Below are 21,887 nucleotides of genomic sequence, written 5' to 3' on the forward strand. Positions count from 1 at the left end.
TGAGAGAGAGAGACAGAGAGAGAGAGAGACAGAGAGAGAATTGTAAGCAGGCTGTACACTCAGCACAGAGCCTGATGCAGGGCTTGATCTCACAACCCTGGGATCATGACCTGAGCCGAAATCAAGAGTTGGCCGTTCTACCAACTGAGCCACCCAGGCACCCCAAAAACATGCTTGTCTTTTAAATTACTATCTGGATATGGTAATGATGAGGCCTAGAATCTAAATAAATATTTTTTAATTCCCACGGAATTTTTATCTACAACCAAGGTGGAAAATAATGGAGTAAGAGGTATCTTATGTTATTGTGAAAAGTGAACCACATTGCTCTTTTTTACTATAACTTTATGTATGCAGATGGATACTAAATAGCAAGCAGTTTGTTTTAGAAACATCTGTATGTACATTGGCTGATTAATAACTTGGAAAATACTATAGGAAAATAGTATCATAACAAAAATAACCATATGATACAATTATCAGGGTAAGGATATTGAGTTAGACTTTCACCTAGTTTCTGTGTTGTAGGGCTGACCATAAACAAAATTTTCTACATCAGTGAAATTTCGCACATTATTCCAGCCTCTTTGTTCCTCCCACTGTGTTTATCCAGGTCCTTCATGCTGTCCTGCACTCTGGCACTGAGCCAGCCCTTTCTTGCCCCAAGTATCCTGTGACCCCTCACTTGTCCCTCTGCACTCATCCAAATGTGAACTTCAGTTCTCTAGGTGAGGTTGATTGCACATGTTTTTGAAGGAAAGTAATTTGATATTGTAGGTTTGTTTTCAATCATGACAAAGATTTATTCTTCCTGGAATTTTTGCCTACCAGTCTTCATTTCTCAAGAATACTGTGTTATCCTATGTGGTAAAAAGCCTGGTTCTTACTGTTTGAATGATTATTGCACATGTAAAGTGTACTGTCCATGGGGCACCTGAGTGGCTCAGTCGATTGAGCGTCTGATTCTTGATTTCGGCTCAGGTCATGATCTCACAGTTTGTGAGATCAAGCCTCGCACCCAGCTCTGCACTGACAGCATGGAGCCTACTTGGGACCCTTTCTCCCCTCTCTGTCTGTCCCTCCCCTCCACATACTCTCTGTCTCTCTCTCTCTCTCAAAAAATAAAAAACTTTAAAAATAAATAAAGTATGCTGTTCAGCTAGACTGTAAAGCTATAAGTTGTATATAAAAGAGCATATCTTACCTAGAGAATGAAAACTTTCATTTTCTAGGTCAGTCGTAGTCCTGCCTGTCACCTGGACAAAGGAGCATACCATTTAGTAGCTCGGTTAGCTCACTCGTAGAAATAGTACAGTGGAATTGTCTATGTGAAGACAGATGGAATGCGCGTACGTAGGTGCCTAAGAAATGGTACCAGTCCTTGGGAAACATGATAGGCCAAGACTTTGGGAACACCAAGGGAAAGAGAAGGTAGAGTGACAATTTAGTGTTAAGATGAGCACATTTCACTCCTCTCTATCGGGATATGCTCTTTCCCATGCTACAATCCAGAGAAATTCTGTGTGGTTCTATTAGAAGGGAACTGTCTTTCTCAAAAATATTTATTATTCCAACTAAATCAATAATACTTTAAACAAAAACAGCAAATTCTAAATTCTCAGCCTGTGTGAATGGAGAGAGTTATTTTGGACTGAGAGGTCATTCCTTCCTAAAGTCTGCTCCCGGGAATGATTCCCATAAGCAGATCCTACTTTTTACATCTTCTTTCCAATACTTCTTTTAAATTAATAATCAGTTAGTTTTAGAATATTTTTGCACTTTTGCTTTCTCTCAAGTTCCTCAAACTGCTGAGGGATGTATCCTTCAGGGATGGGATACGCCAGGCTTCTATGATTCAGAGTCATTGGGAGTGGGCACCAGGGTGGCTCAGTCAGTTAAGCGTCCAACTTCTGCTTGGTCATGATATCATGGCTCGTGAGGTCAAGCCCTGTATTGGGCTTTGTGCTGACAGTTCAGACCCTGGAGCCTGCTTTGGATTCTGTGCCTCCCTCCCTCTCTGCCCCTCTGCCACTCATACTCTCTTTCTCTCTCAAAAATAAACATTAAAAAAATTATTTTAAACCACTGGGGAGGAACAAAATAGTGTCGTTGACAGAGGTTTTCCTTTCTAGTTACAATCCTTCAAACTTGAAGAATGATCTGTGAGCTCTTTGGGCATGATGGCTGGAAGCTGGAGGTAAACTATGTTGTTGCAACCTCAGCATCTGAAAGTATAACCCCCAAACATCTGAGTTTGGGGAAGCTGTACAAAGTTAAGATGATCTTCTTAAACAGGGCAAGGAGGGAAGAAGTATCCCAGAGTTGAGGAAGCTCAAATCAATTCCAGCCTAATGTATTCACCCTGAACGCATGCCTCTTTTTAGAAAGAACTCTTTTCAGCCATGGTCTCTATGCACTTTGGATTGAACTTCAACTAGTTTATTTTCAAGCATGCTTCTAACTTGGCACAGCTGTGGGAAAAATCCCATAACTGAGCCATCTGGGTTGGATAAAAGAGGGAGTTTTTCTATTGATTTCTCACATTTTGTTCCTTTTTGTTTTTAATGGGGGAAAATCATTATGAAATAACCAAATTATTGCATAATGTTAATGAAAAGGGAGAAATCTTTTCAACTCTATACTATTTCTAAAGAATTCTATATTGTAAGTTCTCTCTGTTGTCTCTGAAATGTGGTGTAGAATGAATGTTTTGGGTGAATTGACTTGAGTGAATAATAATCGTCAGAAAATAAAGTTCTCTTTGGGTGGTCTGAAATTCAGCAGTGTTTATTTCTTTTCAGACTCAGCAAAGATTTTTCCCCCCCAGGGAAGCATATTTTAGCATTTGATGATCTGGATTTACTTAGTGTGGTTATAATTGAAATCATTAGGCATATATAACTTTTCATTTTTTCTTAAAGACCAGGATTAATTGCTTTATGGTTCAAAGAATCTGAAATTAAGAAACATTGGAAAATTGTTTAATCTCTGATAACTTTGAGAACAACTTTGACAAAATAGACTATTTTATATGTTATACACTGCTGTTTGCAGTCCAGAGTTACTTGTTTGAGTCTTGCATCAATTCAGACCTTAGAATTAAGAGACGTTTAAGTAGAAGTCTTCCTCTGTACTTGCTTCACCATGGGTACTGGGAACATGATGAAAACAGGATGGTTTCTGTCCTTTTTGGTTGTTACAGTCAGATGACAGGGGCAGATGTTACACAAACCATTGCTCAGATATGCCACAAAGAAAAAATATGGTGCCCAAAGATTGTATATGACCTTTAGAGGGGGAGGAATTAGTTAGGAAAGGCTTTCCTTTAGAACTGAAGAAATTCCATTCATACAAATCCAATATATATATGCTAAAATATATATAATATAGCATAAAATAGTAGTTATGTTGTAGATCAAACATTATGCTGGTAATCACCTATTCTTACCCTTCTTGTCTTCTTTTACTAATCCCTCCCGTGAAAGCTTCTTGGCAGCAGAAACACCTTGACCTTAGAGTTTATGCCTAGTTCATGTCAGAGGGCTTTGTTTATATAAGGCCCTGAGTAATATTTCTCATATTAATATAGCACATAATTTTTCTTTTCATCATGCTAGTGTAATTCAGTAGTTATATCATTTAACATACATCACTGTTAATATCATTCTTGTTATAATATCACATGGGTCCTAGTATAGGAATAATAATGTATATAGAGATACAGTTTAAGAAAAATATTTTGGTGGGGGAGACCTAGGTGGCTCAGTTGGTTGGGTGTCTAACTTCAGCTCAGGTCATGATCTTGTAGTTCATGAGTTCGGGCCCCAGCTCAGGCTCCGTGCTGATAGCTCAGAGCCTGCCTGGAGTCTGCTTCTAGATTCTATGTCTCCCTCTCTCTCTGCCCCCTCCCTCCAAAATAAACATTAAAAATTTTTTTTTCTTTAAAAATATGCCATTTTACTGCTATTACATTTCTTTAATTAATATGCCATTTACTGCTATTACCATGACTCCTAAATCTACAGCAAGATGCCTTCCACCAGAACGTAACATCCCTCTATGTATTTGGGGCCTGAGCATTGCTCTCAGTTTCTTTGATGGAAATCATGAGAATTGTTTAAAGTTGCTGTTCACTTTTTGTTTGCTTTATTTGTTTGGGCATTTAAATTAATTTCATTGCCTAAGAATGTAAATCATAAAAACTTGTTTTCTTTAAAAATGTTAAAAGATTATGAAATGAGGCCTACTTTTGGCATCAAGGATAGATAAATTCATACCTATTAAATGGAGCATGGTCTTTTGATAGTAAATTTAGCCTATGGGTATATTCATTTTACAGTGTTCACTCGGGCTTAAAATACCTCTAATGCCTTTGAGAGAATAAAGCTAAGAATGCCATCACGTGACTGTCTGGGTTTCTGAAATGCTAAGGCTTTGTAAAAGCCTTATGGATTTTGAATAATAATAAAGCAAGTGCTGGCTTATTAAATAAGATAATCTGATCCATGCACTATATAAACCAGAATATTATTTTAGATACTGTGGTTTTACATCACAGATGATTCTGTAATCTCCAAAAGAACTTGCCTAATTATAAGAATATATTTTCTTGGAATATAAATTCATTTTCATATTTAAATGATTTTAAGATTCCATTTGAGGAATCTTTTACTTAAAAATATTATATTTTAAATTAAAATATTCACCACATTTCTCTAGTCATAAAAAATATAGTATATAAAGTGTTCCAAGATTTAAATATGACTGCCATTTCATTATGACTGCTTTCAAAAGAAGTTGATTACCAAACAATTAGGAAAAATGGAAGTTACAATCTTGCGTATAGTTAGCCCCGTTTGTTAATTCTTATAATAAATATGTTTGAGTATCTTTTCTGTTCCAGGTACCATAGTAGCCATCAACTATATCCTTGAGAAACAAAACAAAGTTTGCAAAACAGACCATCAAACAACCTTTCTCAGATTGTATTCCCGCTGACGTTTATGTACTTTATTCTTTGGCTGTCTTGGCCTCCCACTCAGAATATGTCCACTTCAGACTTTCAAACTTTGCACATATCTCAAACAAGCTTGTGTTTCCGACTTATTGGCCTACTGGAAGTAGAGGGGATTGCTGCTGAAGCCATCCACAGTGACAGTGCCAGTGATAGTGACCAAATTCACACAGACAGAGCCACATTTGACAGGGGATCACAAAGATATTTTCAAGTAGTATTTCTCTGGCCCTGCTCCAATCTGCTGCATGAGAACATCAATCTTTCCTACCCTCCAGTTCCTTCTGAGAGCCCCCAGAAGGTGTCTCAACTAGAATTTCTTAGCACAGCTGTCCTCCTCTCTGTTTCCAGGTCACTGCGGAGGTATCGCCCATCATCACCACGGGGCATTAACCATGCCGCACATGGCAGCGGATGGCGCTGTGACCAGTGCTAACCTCATGCTACTCCAGCCTTGCTTTCTCAGTCTCCACAGAGATTAGAATTTAACCTTTCATGTTAATGTAAGCTAAGTTGCTGTAATTATAATATGTAACAAAAATGCAACAGCTGAGGGAATATAGAAGTTTATTTCTTTCTCACATAGTGGTCCATGTTAGATGTTCATTTTAGCAACAAATTCTTGTGCATCATTCAAGAACCAGGGCTCTGCTCATCTTCAACACACAACCTCCAGGGTTGCCCTGATCCCTGCCCTTCTGGCCCACAGGAAAGGGGAAGAGCCTGTGGGGGAGATACCCCCACTTCTCAAAAGCCTCAGCTCACAATCTGTTGGAGAGAATTGGCCCCACCTCTCTGCAAAGGGTCCTAGTCACCCTCCTGCTATTAGGCCTCTTTACAAATAGCAAGCTGTCACCTCCGTCTCTCTTGTTCCGCTGTCCTAGTCCTAGACTTCTAGCAGCCTCTTGGATCTAACCTCCAGAGCAACTGAGGACATCCTTTGTCACGTAATCTGCAGCTTCTCTACCCTAGGCTGCTCCCTTTCCCATTCAGATCAACAACTTGTCTAAACCTTTATTGCTGTCCTCAGATCCACCTTCCTTGCCACTCACACCAGCCTGAAAGGCTGACCTGCCCCCCAATGGGGGGCCCTGGCTGTGGTCCTCTCCCCAACAAAGCCACTCTTCCTTCAATCCCAGCGGAGGACACATCTCTGTTGCTATCTCAAGCCCACTCTCCTCCCTAATCTAATTCTTGTCGATCTCCTGTGGAATCTTTTCCATTAAATATTCCTGCTTTCTCTGAAGAGAATTTTATCTTCTTATCTGTAAATATTTTAATTGTTGAGAGAATAAACGTTTTCTTTTGCTTCATGCTGTTTTTTTTATTCCCCCCCTTTTTCCTTTTTAAGCCAGATCTCCTCAAAGGTTAGTTCATGCTCACCTGCCCTGTCTGCATCTCCTGTCTCGTGTCTAGCCTCTTGCAATCCTAACAGAAAAGGAGCGCACTGAGCTGTGCAGTCCATATTCATTCAGCAACTTGTCAACATGTTCTTCTGAGCTCTATCTGTGCCAGGCCTGGGGAATTCAGCAGTGAACAAAATAAGTCTTTGTCCTCCTGGAGTTTACGTTCTAGTAGGGAAAGACAAAAAATAAAAAAGTAAACATTTGTTAGGTGTGTAAAGGATCTGTGGAATGTTCTAAAGAGAAATCAGAGGATACGGGGGCTAAGAGGACATGGATATCTTTAAAGACCTCTCAGGTGAATATTTGAGCAGAGACCTAAAGTAAGTGAGAAAGCAATCCATGTGGATAACCAGAGGCCAAGCATTTCAGGCAAGAAAAACAAAACAGAACAAAAACTCATATGTGCTAAGGCCCTGAGACGGAGCATATCTGCGTATCCAAGGGACAGTAAAAGAGCCCGTATGACTAGAGCAGAACAGGGCAGGAAGGAGTAGCAGATGAGGCCGGAGACGTAGCTGGTGCCAGATCCACAGGGTCTTCTAGACTAGGGTAAGGATTTTGACGGGAGCCATAAGAGGAGCTTGAGCAGAGGAATAACAAGCTTCTGGTTTTGCTTTGTTTTTTTTTTTAGCTTACTTAATTTATTTGTGGGGCGGGGGGATAGGGGCAGAGAGAGAGAGAATGAGAATCCCAAGCAGGCTCTGCACTGTCAGCACAAAGCCTGACACAGGGCTGGAACTTAGGAACCATGAAATCATGACCATCTGAAATCAAGAGCCAGATGCTTAACCAACTGAGCCACCCAGGCACCAATTGTTTCTGTTTTAAGGAGAGGCTCTGACTGCTGTATGCAGAATAGACCCCAAAAAGGCAGAGTGATCAGTTAAGTTGCTATTGGAACAATCCAGACAGGAGACGATATGATGGTCATCTGGGCGAAGGAGGTATCTGTGGACGCAGTGAGAGATCCATTCAGGGTAGATCAAAGAGATGACAGGCTAAGTAGTGCAGGCACCTTTCATTCGCCCCTGCAGTGGAATTTCCCCTGCATGTTACACATTTCTCCACCTTGCTTAATGGCCCAGGAAGTTGATCCATACAGATTCCATCATATCTGGCTTCCCTTTGGTTTGGCTCCTCACGCTTCTGCAGAAGATCAGAAGGCAGAATGAGCATGAGGTCAGAGTATTGTTCTCCCAGCATCCTCCCTTCCTCCCTGCCACCAGGGGTTGGCTGTGACTGTCTTCCTGAGGCTACTGCTCTCCCTCCCTCCCTACCTGAGGCTACAGTTGCCCTCTCTGGATGCCAGGAAGCTTTCCTTTGTCTTCCCTTTTTCACATCCAGGGTTATGCCAATTCCTACTGTTGCTAGCTCCAGGGTGCTTCAGTATCCTTTCATTGGGTTTCCTAAACCTTGCCCACAACTTTATAAATAGTCCCTTTACTAAGCTTTTCTCAGATTCTTATGACTCATACTGGAAGCTAGGACATCTAATGTAGTAAAAACAGCAGAACACTTTTTTTAGTTTATTTGTCCATTTTGAGAGAGAAAGAAAGAGGGAGAGAAAGAAAGAGAGAAAGAATGAGCAGGGGAGAGGCAGAGAGAGAGAGGGAGAGAGCAAATCCCAAACAGGCTCTAAACCATCAGTGCGAGCCGAAACCAGGCATAGCTTAACTGATTTAACCAACTGAGCCACCCAGGCACCCCAGATCATTTTTTTAAATCACAGTGTTTTACTTGTTTTTCTCTCCAGTAAAATGTTAAATCCTCGAGGATAGGAACTATCATTCTCAGTTGCTATTCTCACAACATAAAGTAGGGTTTACTACAGTCATATCAGTGATATTGTATGTAATGATACCACCTGAGTCCTTAAGAATTGTCTAAATTATGTTTGCTATGAAGGATTTATCAAAAGTATGGTGTGTATATCCATCTTAGTGCTTATAGGTATAATCTTCGCCTTGTTGGATAATTCAATTCTCTGGGACCAAAGAGACTTTCAAGAAAAAGTTGAGTACAACTTTCTTATTACTCATCCTCATGGAGATATTTAGACAATGATTTGTTGATTTTGCCAATTGTTTCTGAACTAGAAGATATTATACTATTTTTTCCTGCTTTTCCCAAGAACATAAATTGTTACCAAATAAAGATGAAGTCAGTAATTTTTTATCCCCAGCAACTTAAAAGGTGTGTGATTTATTAAGGTTACCAGTTAAATTATGACTTACATTTGCAAAACATTTTAGCAGTGATTATATTTGGTTATATACATTCATAAGATTATCAGTGTGAGGGACTTCTTGGTAGCTCAGTTGGTTAAGCATCCGACTTTTGATTTTGGCTCAGGTCATGATCTCATGGTTTGTCAGCTCAAGCCCTGTGTCAGGCTCTGCCTTGGCTGTGCAGAGACTGCTTGGGGTTCTCTCTCTCTCTTTCTCACTCTCTCTCACTCTCTCTCTCCCTCTCTCCCTCCCTCCCTCTCTCCCCCACGAAATAAATAAGCTTTTAAAAGAAAGATTATCATGTGATCACTTTCCTACTAATTTTTGGTTTTAGTTTTGCATTTTGTTATTGATGTTTTCTGTTGGCCTAAATAATGTTTTATCTTTAATCTTCACGTATTTACTTACGCTTTTAGAGTTTTATAAACTATAGTTTATAGTGCCTTATCTTTTTGACCTTGACTTCTTTCTTGCTATTTCCTTGGAGCAAAACCTTAAACAGTAAGCTGCATGGCCTTGAGGTATAGTTTTAATAAAAGCTGTGCTGAGTAATCATTTGGTATAAAATCCCAACCAAATCCATTAATAGAAAAAGGGAAGCAATATCTTTTCAAGGTTAACTTCCTTTGTGGTTGCTCCCATGAATAATACACACTCATTACATTCATTTAATTATTGCCTCCCTATTATACTTTAAGACCTATATTTCTGGCAAGGACAACCAAAAAATCCTTAAATTTAAGCGCAGATTATCAAAGAATTTGTTTATTAAGGAAAAATTAATATACCATGGAGTTTTGATTATATAAAATTGTTATTAATACTCTAAGAAAATGTCCAGGAATCCCCTCTTGACTGGGTAGTTTGTTGTGTTTTAACTAAAAGACATGGCTTGGGACCCTTGAGTGGCTGTCAGTTGAGCGTCTAACTGTTGATTTCAGCTCAGGTAGTAATTCCAGAGTGGTGGGATCAAGCCCCATATCGGGCTCTGCACTGAGCATAGAGCCTGTTTAAGATTCTCTCTCTCTCCTTCTGCCCCTCTCCCCTGCTCACATTCTCTCCAAAAGAAAAAAGAAAAAAATGAAAATCTATTTTTAAAAGGCATGACCTTTTTCTCCTTTATTTTTGACATTACTAAATATTCTCACAACCTAAATAAGTGGGTTTTTTTTTTAAAGAGTTAAAATTACATCCTTTGAAGCACTTTTGTTTTGTGGGTTTTAAAACTAATAACTCCAGGGGCACCTGGGTGGCTCAGTCGGTTAAGCCTCTGACTTCGGCTCAGGTCAGGTCTCACGTTCGTGGGTTCAAGCCCCGCGTCAGGCTCTGTGCTGACAGCCAGCTCAGAGCCTGCAGCCTGCTTCCAGTTCTGTGTCTCCTTCTCTCTCTGCCCCTCCCCCTCTCATGCTCTGTCTCTCTCTGTATCAAAAATAAATAAAACATTTAAAAAAACCTAATAACTCCATTTGGAAACTGAGTTAAGCACTTGAACTTACTGAAGCAAGTGTGCACTTGAAATCTGTGGGACGTGTAGTGGTTCTCACTCATTCAAGACCAGTCATTCAGGGGGTATCACCAGCCACTCTCCATGCAGTCCGTTTTTCCTCTCTCTCCTCCTCGTTAACCAGTAAATTATGACTACTTGGGGAGTTGTTATCCATTTGGAAACTCACAAGCATAACAAAAGTGGGAAATAGTGAAATAACGAAAATTAACAAGCACTGACTTAAATAATTTTATGTTTCTGAAAGTTTCCCAAGCTTTCTGCAAGAGACTCAACTTAAGCCTCCTCTTCCTGGGAAAGAAGGGAGTAGTTTAACCTGAAATCCCCGCGTTGAGTCCAAAGAAGGGGACAGGGGATCTAAAGATCTGGTCTGTAGGCATCACGCTTTGAGAAGCGGCCTCCTTCGCTTCAGGATAGACTTGTTCCTACTCCAGCCATTTCTTAGCTCACCAGCCTTATGCACCTTATTTATTTCTGCCCTCAGGAAAGTAAGAGGAGTTTACCATATAGTTTCTAACTCTGGCCCTTCGAGTGCTCCAGTCTCCTCCAGGGTCCCACCATGGGTGGATGGGTGGGGCCCAGCGGAACCAGTTTCATTTGTGATTGTCTTGTTTTTTGTTTTTTGTTTTTCAGTAAAGGGCTCTATAGTTTTAAAAAATGTAATCACCTCTAAGATTCCTTCTAGCTGTGTAAAAGCTGATTCTTCTGTTTGCAGCCTTTTTTCTTCATTTCTTTTTTGGGAGAGGCATATAGTTAATCAGGGTACAAGCTGATGCTCTGAATACAGCTGAAAGGTAAAAGTGCTGAGTCAGTGTTTGGCTCTGGAGGGGCCAGCGAATCAGCTCTTATAAGAGCATCACTTTCCTTAAATAAGGGAGGGGCAGGAGGAAATATACATAGGATGTTAGCCCTGGAAGAAAATCCCCATATTTGGACAAAAGCTTGGAATTGGCAGCAGTGAGAGATTTTAGAGAACTCATGAAAAGTGAAAAACTACAGAATCCATTTGGGCTGTTTTATTTTGTTCTTTTTTTTTAATTTGAGATGATCATTGTAAATCTTGTTGCTTTTCAGATACAGATAATATACCCAATTATTTGCTTTGGGCAGTTTTTTTTAAGGTTTTAGGACTCTATAAATTAGAGTAAATTGGTATGATTTCTATTTCATAATACATTGCTTCCAAAGTTATTTGTGGCTATTTTTAATTTATTTGTCCATGTAAATAGAAAACCATAAAAGCCACTTGAATTATATTTAATTTCTATTGTCTATAGAACACCCAAACAAGCTTCTATATTAAAATTAAATAGTAAGTCAATTTTCTAGCTATTTATAGAGACCTAAATTTTTGTCATCTCATTGGGAAGAGAACAAGGGAAGTTGTGGTTATTCTCAGATTTCATTTAGCCAATCCTCAAATCCTTTCTCTACATAGTATAATTGATTAATAGCACCAAATCCAGGGTCAGAGACCCTGGATTCAAATTCTGGCTAAATGACCTTGAGCAAGTCATTTCACCTGTCTGTCACTGTTTCGTATCTGTAGTGGAAATAATTATGTCCCATATTTTGTAATACTGCTGCGGAAAGTAAATAATTTACCATATGTGATGCAGTGAGTACAGTCCCAAGCCCATAGTTAGCATGGTTTTACGTATTAGCTTTTATTATAATATCGAGCAGAAGAGCAGAGATTTTAATGCTTGAGGAAAATCCAACCTACTTGAGTGATGAGAGTTTGTGTACTCAAGAAAATTAATCTGGCAGCATTCAATGAAAAGGATTGTTATAAAGAGACACTAGTCTCAGGAACCAGTTAGGATGCTCTATTCCAGGAAAGAGGTAAAATGTCTTGAACTACTGTCTCAGTCTATTCAGATTTCTGTAACAGAACTACCATAGACTGGGTGGTTTGTAAACAAGAGAAACATATTTCTCACTGTTCTGGAGGTTAGGAAGTCCAAGATCAAGGCAGGGCTGGTTTCTGATGAGACCTATTTCTTGGTTCATACATGACTGTTTTCTCACTGTGTTCCCATGTGGTAGAAGACATGAGAGATATTTTCAGAGGCCCTATTAGAAGAACAGTAACTCCATTTATGAGAGCCCCACCGTCACAACCTCATCAGTTACTGAAGGCCCCACGTCCTAATACACATTTGGGGGTAGGATTTCAACATATGAATTTGAGGGGGAGCAGGACACAAACATTCAGCCTGTTGCAACTATCATTGTGGTATTGGTAGAAGATGGAAAACGGTGTGTGAGAAGTTACAGGCTTACATGTAGGGGAAGAAGAATACACTAACTTGGGGCATGTGGGACGCCCAGGTGATTAATAAGCTCTTGATTTCAGCCCAGGTCATGATCTCATCGTTTGTGGGTTCAAGCCCCTTGTCGGGCTCTGCATGCCTTCTCTCTTTCTGCCTCTCAGAGCCCCACTCATGATCTGTTTCTCTTTCTTAAATAAATAAAGCTAAAAAAAATAAAGGGTTAAACATTAAAAAAAGAGAGAGAGAGTGCAGTACCTGCCTTTCAAACTGGGTAACTAGCATTATGGATGTAATAAACTCAGGATCATTCTTTGGTTTCTGAACAGTTTCTATGTATTGAGAATTAAGGAATGTAAAATTTAAAAGACTAGTAAAGATTAAATGTGGTCATATCTTTTTATGCTGTTATTTATATAATCATCATCATAAAGGAGCATGTCAATAATAAGAAGATCTTGGGGCACCTGGGTGGCTCAGTTAGTTAAGTGGCCACCTTCGGCTCAGGTCATGATCTCACAGTTCATGGGTTCAAGCCCTGCTTCAGGCTCTGTCCTGACAGCTCAGAGCCTGGAGCCTTCTTCAGATTCTGTGTTTCCCTCTCTCTCTGCCCCTCCCCCTTCATTCTCTGTTCCTCTCTGTCTCAATAAAATAAAAACATTAAAAAAAATTTTTTTAAATAATAGTAAGATCTTTCAAAGAACTTTCCTCCAGTTAAGAAAAATGTATCCTATTGTTCTGATTCTTTCATTCAGTTTCCTACATTATATTGTGACAGAACTGGAGATTTGTTATTCTTTGACTCTTGTCTTGTATCCCAAGATTATTGATATTGTGATATGAGGAATTCAGCCATAAGCCTATTGAGAATTAAACCATCAACTTCTGCATTTGATTGAACTATATATTTAATTATTCAGAGCTGCAAATAATTTTCATCTGTTATTTCATGAGTATTTTTATTATTCCCAGGTCCGATGGATGATGTACTGGATTGTTTTTGCCCTCTATACTGTGATTGAAACAATAACAGATCAAACAGTTGCTTGGTAAGTCCTAGCACTGAGAAAGGGCCAGATTATGCACATCTCATCAGGTGTCCTGAGTTCTTATCCTGCTCTTGGCTGGTAAGCAGGTGAATTTGATCCAGTTACCTACTTATCCAGTGTTTCACTTTCTTTATCTGGTTTCCCCATAAGAACATTATTTTCCTTACAGTCCCCCCTCCAATAAAGGCAGCTCATTTCTCCCCATGTGTTGCTCCCTGCCCAACTCCCACACAGGTTGGAGGACCTTGGAATATAAAAACTTGGTTGTTATTGCCTTTTTCCACAGGATGACTTGAGGCTATTTTTCCTTATCACTTCCTAAATGACTCCCCCTTTGAAGCCCTAGCATCTGGTTCTAGAACTCCCTCCCCATCCTTAAAACTCTCAACTACAAACAGTCAAGCTGGATGACGTCAGCATCCATGTGGACGCCCACTCACCACCAGCTCCTTGGCTGCTCTGTTCCAAATAGCTGAGACAAAATTAAAGCATGTTTATGCCCTCAAGGATTTAACATTTTACCAAGAAGTAATACCAAATGGAACCACTTGAATCTCCTTGTGCCATATTTTACTGCTGCATTTCCATGTAAACCTTACCATCGCTGGAGAAGTCCTCCTTTCAAAGTCTTTAAACTTCATACCTTGCCAGTATCTTAAACTGCCCTCTCTGCACAAAACTTCAGCCTAAAATAGCCTTTCTTTGTTTCCTTTCCTGGGCTGCCCAATGCAGCTCTCCCCAGAACATCCGTCAGCTGCTCTCATGTAGGTATGAGTTTGAGCCTCCCCATTCCCTTGACTTGCTGCTTCCCTGCCCTCCTATATCTGTTCCAGACATTTGCTATTCTCTCCTTTAAATTGTCTTTCTGGCGGGGCGCCTGGGTAGCTCAGTTGGTTAAACATCCGGCTTCAGCTCAGGTCATGATCTCACTGTTCATGGGTTCGAGCCCCGCCTCAGTCTCTGTGCTGACAGCTGGCTCAGAGCCTGGAGCCTGCTTCACATTCTGTGTCTCCTCTCACTCTGACCCTCCCCTGCTTGCACTGTCTCTCTGTCTCTCAAATATAAATAAAAGACATAAAAAAAATTTAAACTGTCTTTCTGGCTTTGCTATTCTCGTCATATTCTCACAGCACATTAAGTCACATTGGATTGCTAGGAAAAAATAAAGAAGTCATCAGACTTCAACGTCCTTAACAACTTGCCCTTATTTATGAACTTCTCTGTGTCTGCAACCGTCTTTCTCTTCTGATTTGAAATGTAAGTTGTCCTTCCTCTCTCCCATAGCTCATTTGTTTACCTGTTAAGTGCTTGGTGGAGAGTTTTGGAGGAGGTTTTTGTTTGTTTGGTTGGTTTTAAATGGCAGAACACAGATTTCAAACCATGCTAGGTCTCTTAAGTTTCACAGTTCTTTTTCAAGACTTCTCATTTTTTCCTGATTGCAAATGTTGCCCATATACGTGTACAAAAAGTTCACTGCAAATAGTGAAAGCCCAGAAACTCCTCTGTAACTGCGCCATGGCAGAGACCCTTTGTTGACTACACGACAGCCTTTCCTTACTGCGCTAGACCCCCCCTCTGCCTCATCAAAAGAGCCCAGATTTGCTCAGTTACTGTGTATCTTAATCATTTGTGACCCATAGGATGCTAGCCCCCCTCTGGTATATTAGCTCACTTCTGCTGTGGCAGCAAACATCCCTAAAAGCATAAGGGGTTAGAAAAACAAACTTATTTCTTGCTCAACTTATGTAAGAACAAAAGGGTGACTGCAGCTCAGCGGGGCTCAGTTCAGTTCTAAGTGTCTTCTCGTTTCAGGCCCAAGGCTGAAGGAGCAGCTGTTCTCATGGCAGAAAGCAAAAACTTAAAGCAAGAGGTTGGGGGTGTTGGGGTGAGGAGGTCAAAGGGCACTTAAAGCCTCTGCGTGTGTGTGACATGTCACACTCACATTATGTTGGCCAGAGTAAGTCACATGGCTCACCCTGCAGTCATTCCTCAAGGAAGTGCACTCAGCCCACAGAGAAGGCACCACGAAGTCACATGGAAAGGGTAGCGTGGGTAGCTAACACTAATTCCCAGTCTACCACAGCGTAATTCCATTCTCCTTACAAGTGAGTGATTGTCTGCCAAGTGCCACAATTCCAGCCAAATGAGATTGAAAGGGGAGTTCTGGGGGAGTGCTGAGAAAGAAGATGTGTTCATGGGGTAACTTTGTACCCTTGGATCATTATAAAGCTGTGTCCTGGCACTTAGAGAGATGTCTGGCACTGATACCATAGTTGGGCTCCATGGAATGGTGGGTGGCGTGCCTTACTGCCCTGAGTAAATGCTGTTACTGTTCTCTATGGACTGCTACAGTCAGTGGGCAACTTGCCTATGGTTTCTTAAACAGTTGTTCTAGAAGTTTCTGAATCACTGCAGGGATCAGGTTACTCTTTGGTTAACTGATCTATAGTTAATGAAATTAATTCATCAATTCAAACATAGTTATTTCCTTAATCACTCACTTTTACATGTGAAAACTTAACACAACTATTGAACTTTCTTAAAAGTGTGTGGGGGGGGGGGAATTGATTTCTTCATTGTAGTTTATTTTCACCAGCAGTTTTTTCAAATTTTTTCTTGTTAGGTTCCCCCTGTACTATGAGCTTAAGATTGCTTTTGTCATATGGCTGTTGTCTCCCTATACCAAAGGAGCAAGTCTAATATATAGAAAATTCCTTCATCCACTTCTTTCTTCAAAGGAAAGGGTAAGATCTATAAATCCACAAATTGTTAGAAATGTACATCATCACATGTTTTATGCTCTTAAACGAGTAAAACTATTATATTATGGTGGAAAGTCCTGGGTTTTGGTCTGTTGACACTATTGTTAAATGAAATTTATACCCAGGAGTTTGTTTTTCCCCCAGGAGATCGATGACTATATTGTACAAGCGAAGGAGCGGGGCTATGAGACCGTGGTAAACTTCGGGCGGCAAGGTTTGGCCTATGCAGCCACTGCTGCTGTCACTGCAGCAGTGAAGGTAATTGTTTATTTAGGTTCTTTTACCGAATGTCCCATTAAGTCAATGGACAAAGTAGGGTAGCTTTTTATTCCAGACCATTGTAAAAAATTTTGCTTATTTTTGTAATGTAAATATAATTTTAAAAAACATTTTAATGCATGTGTTTTATAACTGCTCAGTATTTTAAAAGTCTTAATTGATCACAAAATGAGAGCTAATTAATATATAAAACCATACCTGAAGATGTCATTTTGTCATAATTTTCCTACTTTATAACCTTAAAATAAGGTTGAGTAAATTACCTATTGTAAAGATGACCATTCTTTCTTTCCCTGTCTCTGGTATTTCTCTCTCTTTCTCTCTCGATGGCAATTTCTTGGTAGGATTTCTGGCTTACTCCTGCACTCCTACTTCAACCAATTTGAGGTAACTGATTATTCAAAATAAGGCATGAAAAAATTCTGTTCTTAAAACTTCAGATTTTTACTTAGCCAGTTACTAATGTCATGTGTTGTGTTTTTTTTTTTTGCAAGTGAAATCAAATGTATGCCTTCTGTGAAAACTTGCATTATGGCTTTTGGATTTCTTTGCATGTAGTCATTAGTGTGGTTTATTTTAAATACCATGGAGTAATTGATTTTGGTGTGTAGTACATGGAAAAAAAACAAGCTTCAGATCTCGAAAATGCTGAGTGTGACATTTTAAATCACTGCTGGCGATTTACTTAACCTCTGTTTTCACTGGTTGCTTCATGTATAAAATAGAGGTAATAGGGGCACCTGGGTGGTTCAGTCAGTTGAGCATCCAACTTTGGCTCAGGTCATGATCTTGCGGTTCATGGGTCTGAGCCCCGCATCAGTTTCTGTGCTGACAGCTCAGAGCCTAGAGCCTGTCTCAGATTCTGTTTCTCTCGTTGTCTGCCCCTCCCCCACTCATGCTTTGTCTTTCTCTATCTCAAAAATAAAAAAACTATTAAAAAAAGAAAGAAAAAGAAGTAAGTTTCTTAAAAATAAAAAATAGGCGTAATATGCCTATATGCATGTACAAAAGCACAGTGCTTGCCAAAACATAGAAGGAGTCCAATAAACATTAATATCATATGTGTGTATCTCTCTTTCAAGTGAAAGTTTGAGTTGCTATGAAGTTAAATTGAGATTAAGTAGAATTCCAGCTTCTGAGTTAGACTTTTTCAACTTGGCTATCTTGAACTAAAATAACAGTGCTATATAAATAAATATTCTAAGTGGTGATTCTGTATAATAGCAATGGTGAAGGGATGCAAAATGTCAGTGGACTTTCCAGAATGATTCTTAATTTTTCATAGTGATCTTTGGCTCAAGTATAATTAATATAATCAACAAAATTAAAAATCAAAATTATATTCAAATTATATACCCAAATGTGTTGGCATTAAGAATTAAGTGGAAACTTATTAACTCTGCAGCCGTAGCCATGTAAGACAACTGTATTATTAATGGTTATTAACTACCAGCACTTTAATGAAGAATAGTTTGCCTGTTACCTGGCTTTTAAAGGCTTTTTCTTTTTTATTAGTATAGATATAAACAAATACTAAAATAGCAAAATTTTAATCTTATTGAAGGACCATTTTCCAGTGTAAAAAAAGTTCATTTGCTTTTTTATTTCTTGCTTAATGAAAATACATTCCTGATTTCCATATATACTATAAAAGATCATCCAAGAGACCTAATATTCAACAACTATAAATTCTACCACAAGATCACAGATGCAGTTATCAAAGAAATAATACAATAATATTTCCCAGAACTGAAGGGCATGAATTTCTATATTGAAAGAATCCACAAGGCCTCTGGGTGGCTCAGTCAGTTAAGCAACCCTCTAGATCTCATCTCAGGTCTTGATCTCACCTTGAGAGTTCAAGCTGTGCGCTGGGCTCCACACTGGGCATGAATCTTACTTAAAAAAAAAAATAGAGCCCACAAAGTACCCAGCACAATGAATCAAAAAAGACTGACTGTAAGCAAGGTTATTGGAATAGTCCAGAAACACCAGACACAAGGAAAAAGTATTTAAAGATTCCAAAAATTAAAAGTAGGTCACATCCAAATGATCAAGAATCAGAATGGCATTACATTTCTGAATAGTGACAATGGAAGCTTCAAGACCAAAGAGTAATACCATTCGTGATACCATAATGATTTTCACCCTCACATTCTGAAACAGTCAAGCTCTCAGTCATGTGTGAGCTTAGAATCAATCTAATTTTTTAAGGCATGCGAAGTCACAAAATTTGCCTCCTATTTGTTCTTTGTCAGTGTAGATATGCCCTGCCAAAATTAAGGTATGATCCATGGAAAAGGAAACCCATGGGGTCAGGAGACAGGGTATCTAGCAAAGAAGGGAAGGGACAGCACTTTCCAGAATGAACTACGTAGCAAGTCAAGTGCAATTGACTAAAATTGGATGTGATGGGTGCAGAGTGCCAGGAGAGGTGTCCCAGGGGAACGTATGGGGATGTGAGTATCTAATAGGTTTAACCATATGCAGGGATGATACCTAAATTAGCACATGCTACAGCCAGTCAGAAGATACACTGAACACCACAAAAGATGTACTGGAGGCAATGTGAAGAGGGAGGCATAGGATGACTCATCCAAGGAGTATTTTAAAAACGGGATAATTGTTGACTCCGGAAAATAACGGTTATATAAGTTATATAAGAAGGGAAGTGTAATAATGGAGCATGACTAGGCCCAGCAGCAAGCAGCATTTACATCAGAATCGTGAGAACACAGACTGAACAACTGTGATTTTGCTCTATCAGGCAGGTGGGGGGAGGAGATAAGGAAGTGGAAGAGAAAGAAAATCCTCACCTGCCAGCTAGGAGAGGTAGGTAGAGTTTAAAGTGGTGCCTTTAGGAGGATACAGAGGAGAAGGGGACCAGGGACAAAACAAGAAAGCATATTGCTTTCCTTTGTTATAAAATGTACTTTTATTTGACTTTACAAATGCAGTACAGTTGATCCCTGAACAATAAGCGTTTCGATCGCCCAGGTCCACTTACATGCCAGTATTTTTTTTCTCCAGTAAATTCAGTACAGTACTGTATATGTATTTTCTCTTCCTTAAGACTTTCTCAGTAGTATTTTCCTAGCTTACTTTATTGTGAGAGTACAGTATATAATACATATAACATATGAAATATATGTTAATCAGCTCTTACCAGTGAGGCTTCCATTCAAGGGAGTCACAACTTATAGGCAGATTTTTCACTGCCTGGTAGTTGATGCCCGTAACCCCCACGAAAATGCTTTCTCAGTTTTCCATATTTAAAAAAGCATCACACCTCATGATTCTATGGCAAAAACCTAAACATTAAATTTCAACTTGAAAAATTGCTTAGAAAATATGGACATCTTAGAGCATTGTTTTAGGAAACGTAGAAGTATATAAGTCCCATTTTCCCTTCTCATTTTAACACTTAAATACAGTTTCTAGTCCTGCTACTCTATGAGACACCTTCCTACATCTTGTGACTAGTTCATGGACTATGTATTTTAATTTCACTTAGGTTTATTGCTTCCAAACCCTCTACGTGGGGGATGACAAAAATCCCCACTAGAGCCACCTGGGTGGCTCAGTCAGTTAAGGTCCAACCCTTCATTTTGGCTCAGGTCATGATCCCACACACTATGGGATGGAGCCCTGTGTGGGGCTCCATACTGGGCATGGTGCCCGCTTAAGATTCTTGCTTCGCCTTCCACACCTTTCCCCACAAGCATGCTCTCTTTCAAAAAAAAAAAAAAAGAAAAAGAAAAAGAAATCCCCACTATGTTATCTTATCCTCATTCCCTCCTTATTTGTTTTTATTTTATTCTTTGCTGCCATCCATGTTTAGCATCCTGCACATTTACTCAACATCTGTTGGTTTAATGCCTACTATATGGTCGGTGCCAGGGATGCAGCCGTGAACAAGATAGATATGGTCACTGCTCTCACTGGCTGCTGGCTTGCTGAATATCTGTTTTCATTAACTGAAAATCTGATCTCATCTTGGTTGCTGAGAGCTTTCCCCTTGCCCTCCATTATTAAAATAAGCATTAACTAACAGAAATACTTTCCTTTAGGAAGGTTATAAAAGCAATCCTATACCTATATTTCTCTGCTTTCTTCTTTGTGATTCATTGTTTTTAATCTATATGTTTAGCATCATAAAACCACCTTCCCATTTAAAGGCAGGAAATAACATGGGAATCATTAGAGTTAACCACTGCAAATCAAATGCACGTCCCATAATTTGAATTCATTTTGGAACTTTCCCTTCTTGTTTGTGATGTGGTGGTCCTTTTGTTTCAAGATCTCTATATGTGAGGTAGCCCTCACCATTCTCAGCATGAACACAGTGAGTGTTGCCTTCAGCCTGGATTTTATTCATTAGAAATAGTCATTAAATATGCCAAACTAGCATTATGTTAACACTGTTTGCCTCAGTTTATACTGTGCCTATTTTCGTGTGAGTAGAATTAGTTTCATCGCTGGAGATGTCAAAGAAAGGCACTATACTGGAAGAAATCACTGAACCAGACACTTCATACCAAAGAGTAAATTGAAACTGAAATAGGAAATAGGTCAAGTTTAAGGAGAAACTCCAAGAAAGCCAATAGTAAGGCTTGAGAATTAATTTACGATTTTTACAGCATATAGTTTGTTAAAAATATCTTTCAGGCTAAAAATGATTGGACTCTTGGTTTGACCTTTAGAGATCGGTAATATTTCCTGACTAGGATTCCCAGGTTGAACCACCTGAGCATGTTAAAGATGAAAATAGGAATCTAATCAGAACATTTATTACACCATAAAGCAATTTTCTGAAAATGTTACTCAGTTCTGTGACCTCATTACCAGGCATCTGTTCACAAGGTCAGTGTACAAGTTTATTTTGGCTGAGCAAAGCAGAGACATATGAAGGACCTTCAAGGATTTTGCCAAGGATGTTCAGCATTCCACAGCTTTCACATAAGAAATGCAGGCGGCATTTGTATAGATGAACAACATTACTGCCAGATAAAGGATCAGTAGAGAAAAGTACAGTTAGTCATATTAACCATCTCTGACTTTTCTCTGGCAGCCTTTTCTTGGTGAAGTCTTCAGCAGGTATTATTTAAAAAAAAAATCAATTATCACAGAAATTAGAGCATTCTAGGTAAAACTGCTAAAATCTAATAGACTTTAAATGATGACGATTAGGTCAAAATCCTGACATCTTGTGGTCTGCTTTAATGGCTTTCTGTTTGTGAAAGGATTTGAGGATATTCAGGGGCTTAGTATCATCCATTTAAAAAGAGAGCATTTGTCCAGACAATGGAAAGAAGGGTCATACTATATTCCCTACAATCTAGGGAAGCAGAATGTTATAATGAATATTTAAT

At 39.3% G+C, this 21,887-nt stretch overlaps 1 protein-coding gene across 1 annotated transcript in view; it reads left to right on the forward strand.

Annotated features, from left to right (window-relative positions):
- The first annotated feature begins 2,140 nt into the window (after positions 1-2,140).
- REEP3 (receptor accessory protein 3) overlaps positions 2,141-21,887 on the forward strand; it is a 39,151-nt gene continuing 19,404 nt past the window's right edge. The window contains exons 1-4 of the mRNA XM_029931756.1: positions 2,141-2,197; positions 13,398-13,474; positions 16,098-16,218; positions 16,381-16,494. Coding sequence (XP_029787616.1) covers positions 2,156-2,197; positions 13,398-13,474; positions 16,098-16,218; positions 16,381-16,494 — 354 coding nt within the window. The 5' untranslated portion in view covers positions 2,141-2,155. The remainder of the gene's footprint in view (positions 2,198-13,397; positions 13,475-16,097; positions 16,219-16,380; positions 16,495-21,887) is intronic.

Source organism: Suricata suricatta, chromosome 2 (assembly GCF_006229205.1).
Source record: "Suricata suricatta isolate VVHF042 chromosome 2, meerkat_22Aug2017_6uvM2_HiC, whole genome shotgun sequence".
Classification (NCBI taxonomy): Eukaryota; Metazoa; Chordata; class Mammalia; order Carnivora; family Herpestidae; genus Suricata; species Suricata suricatta.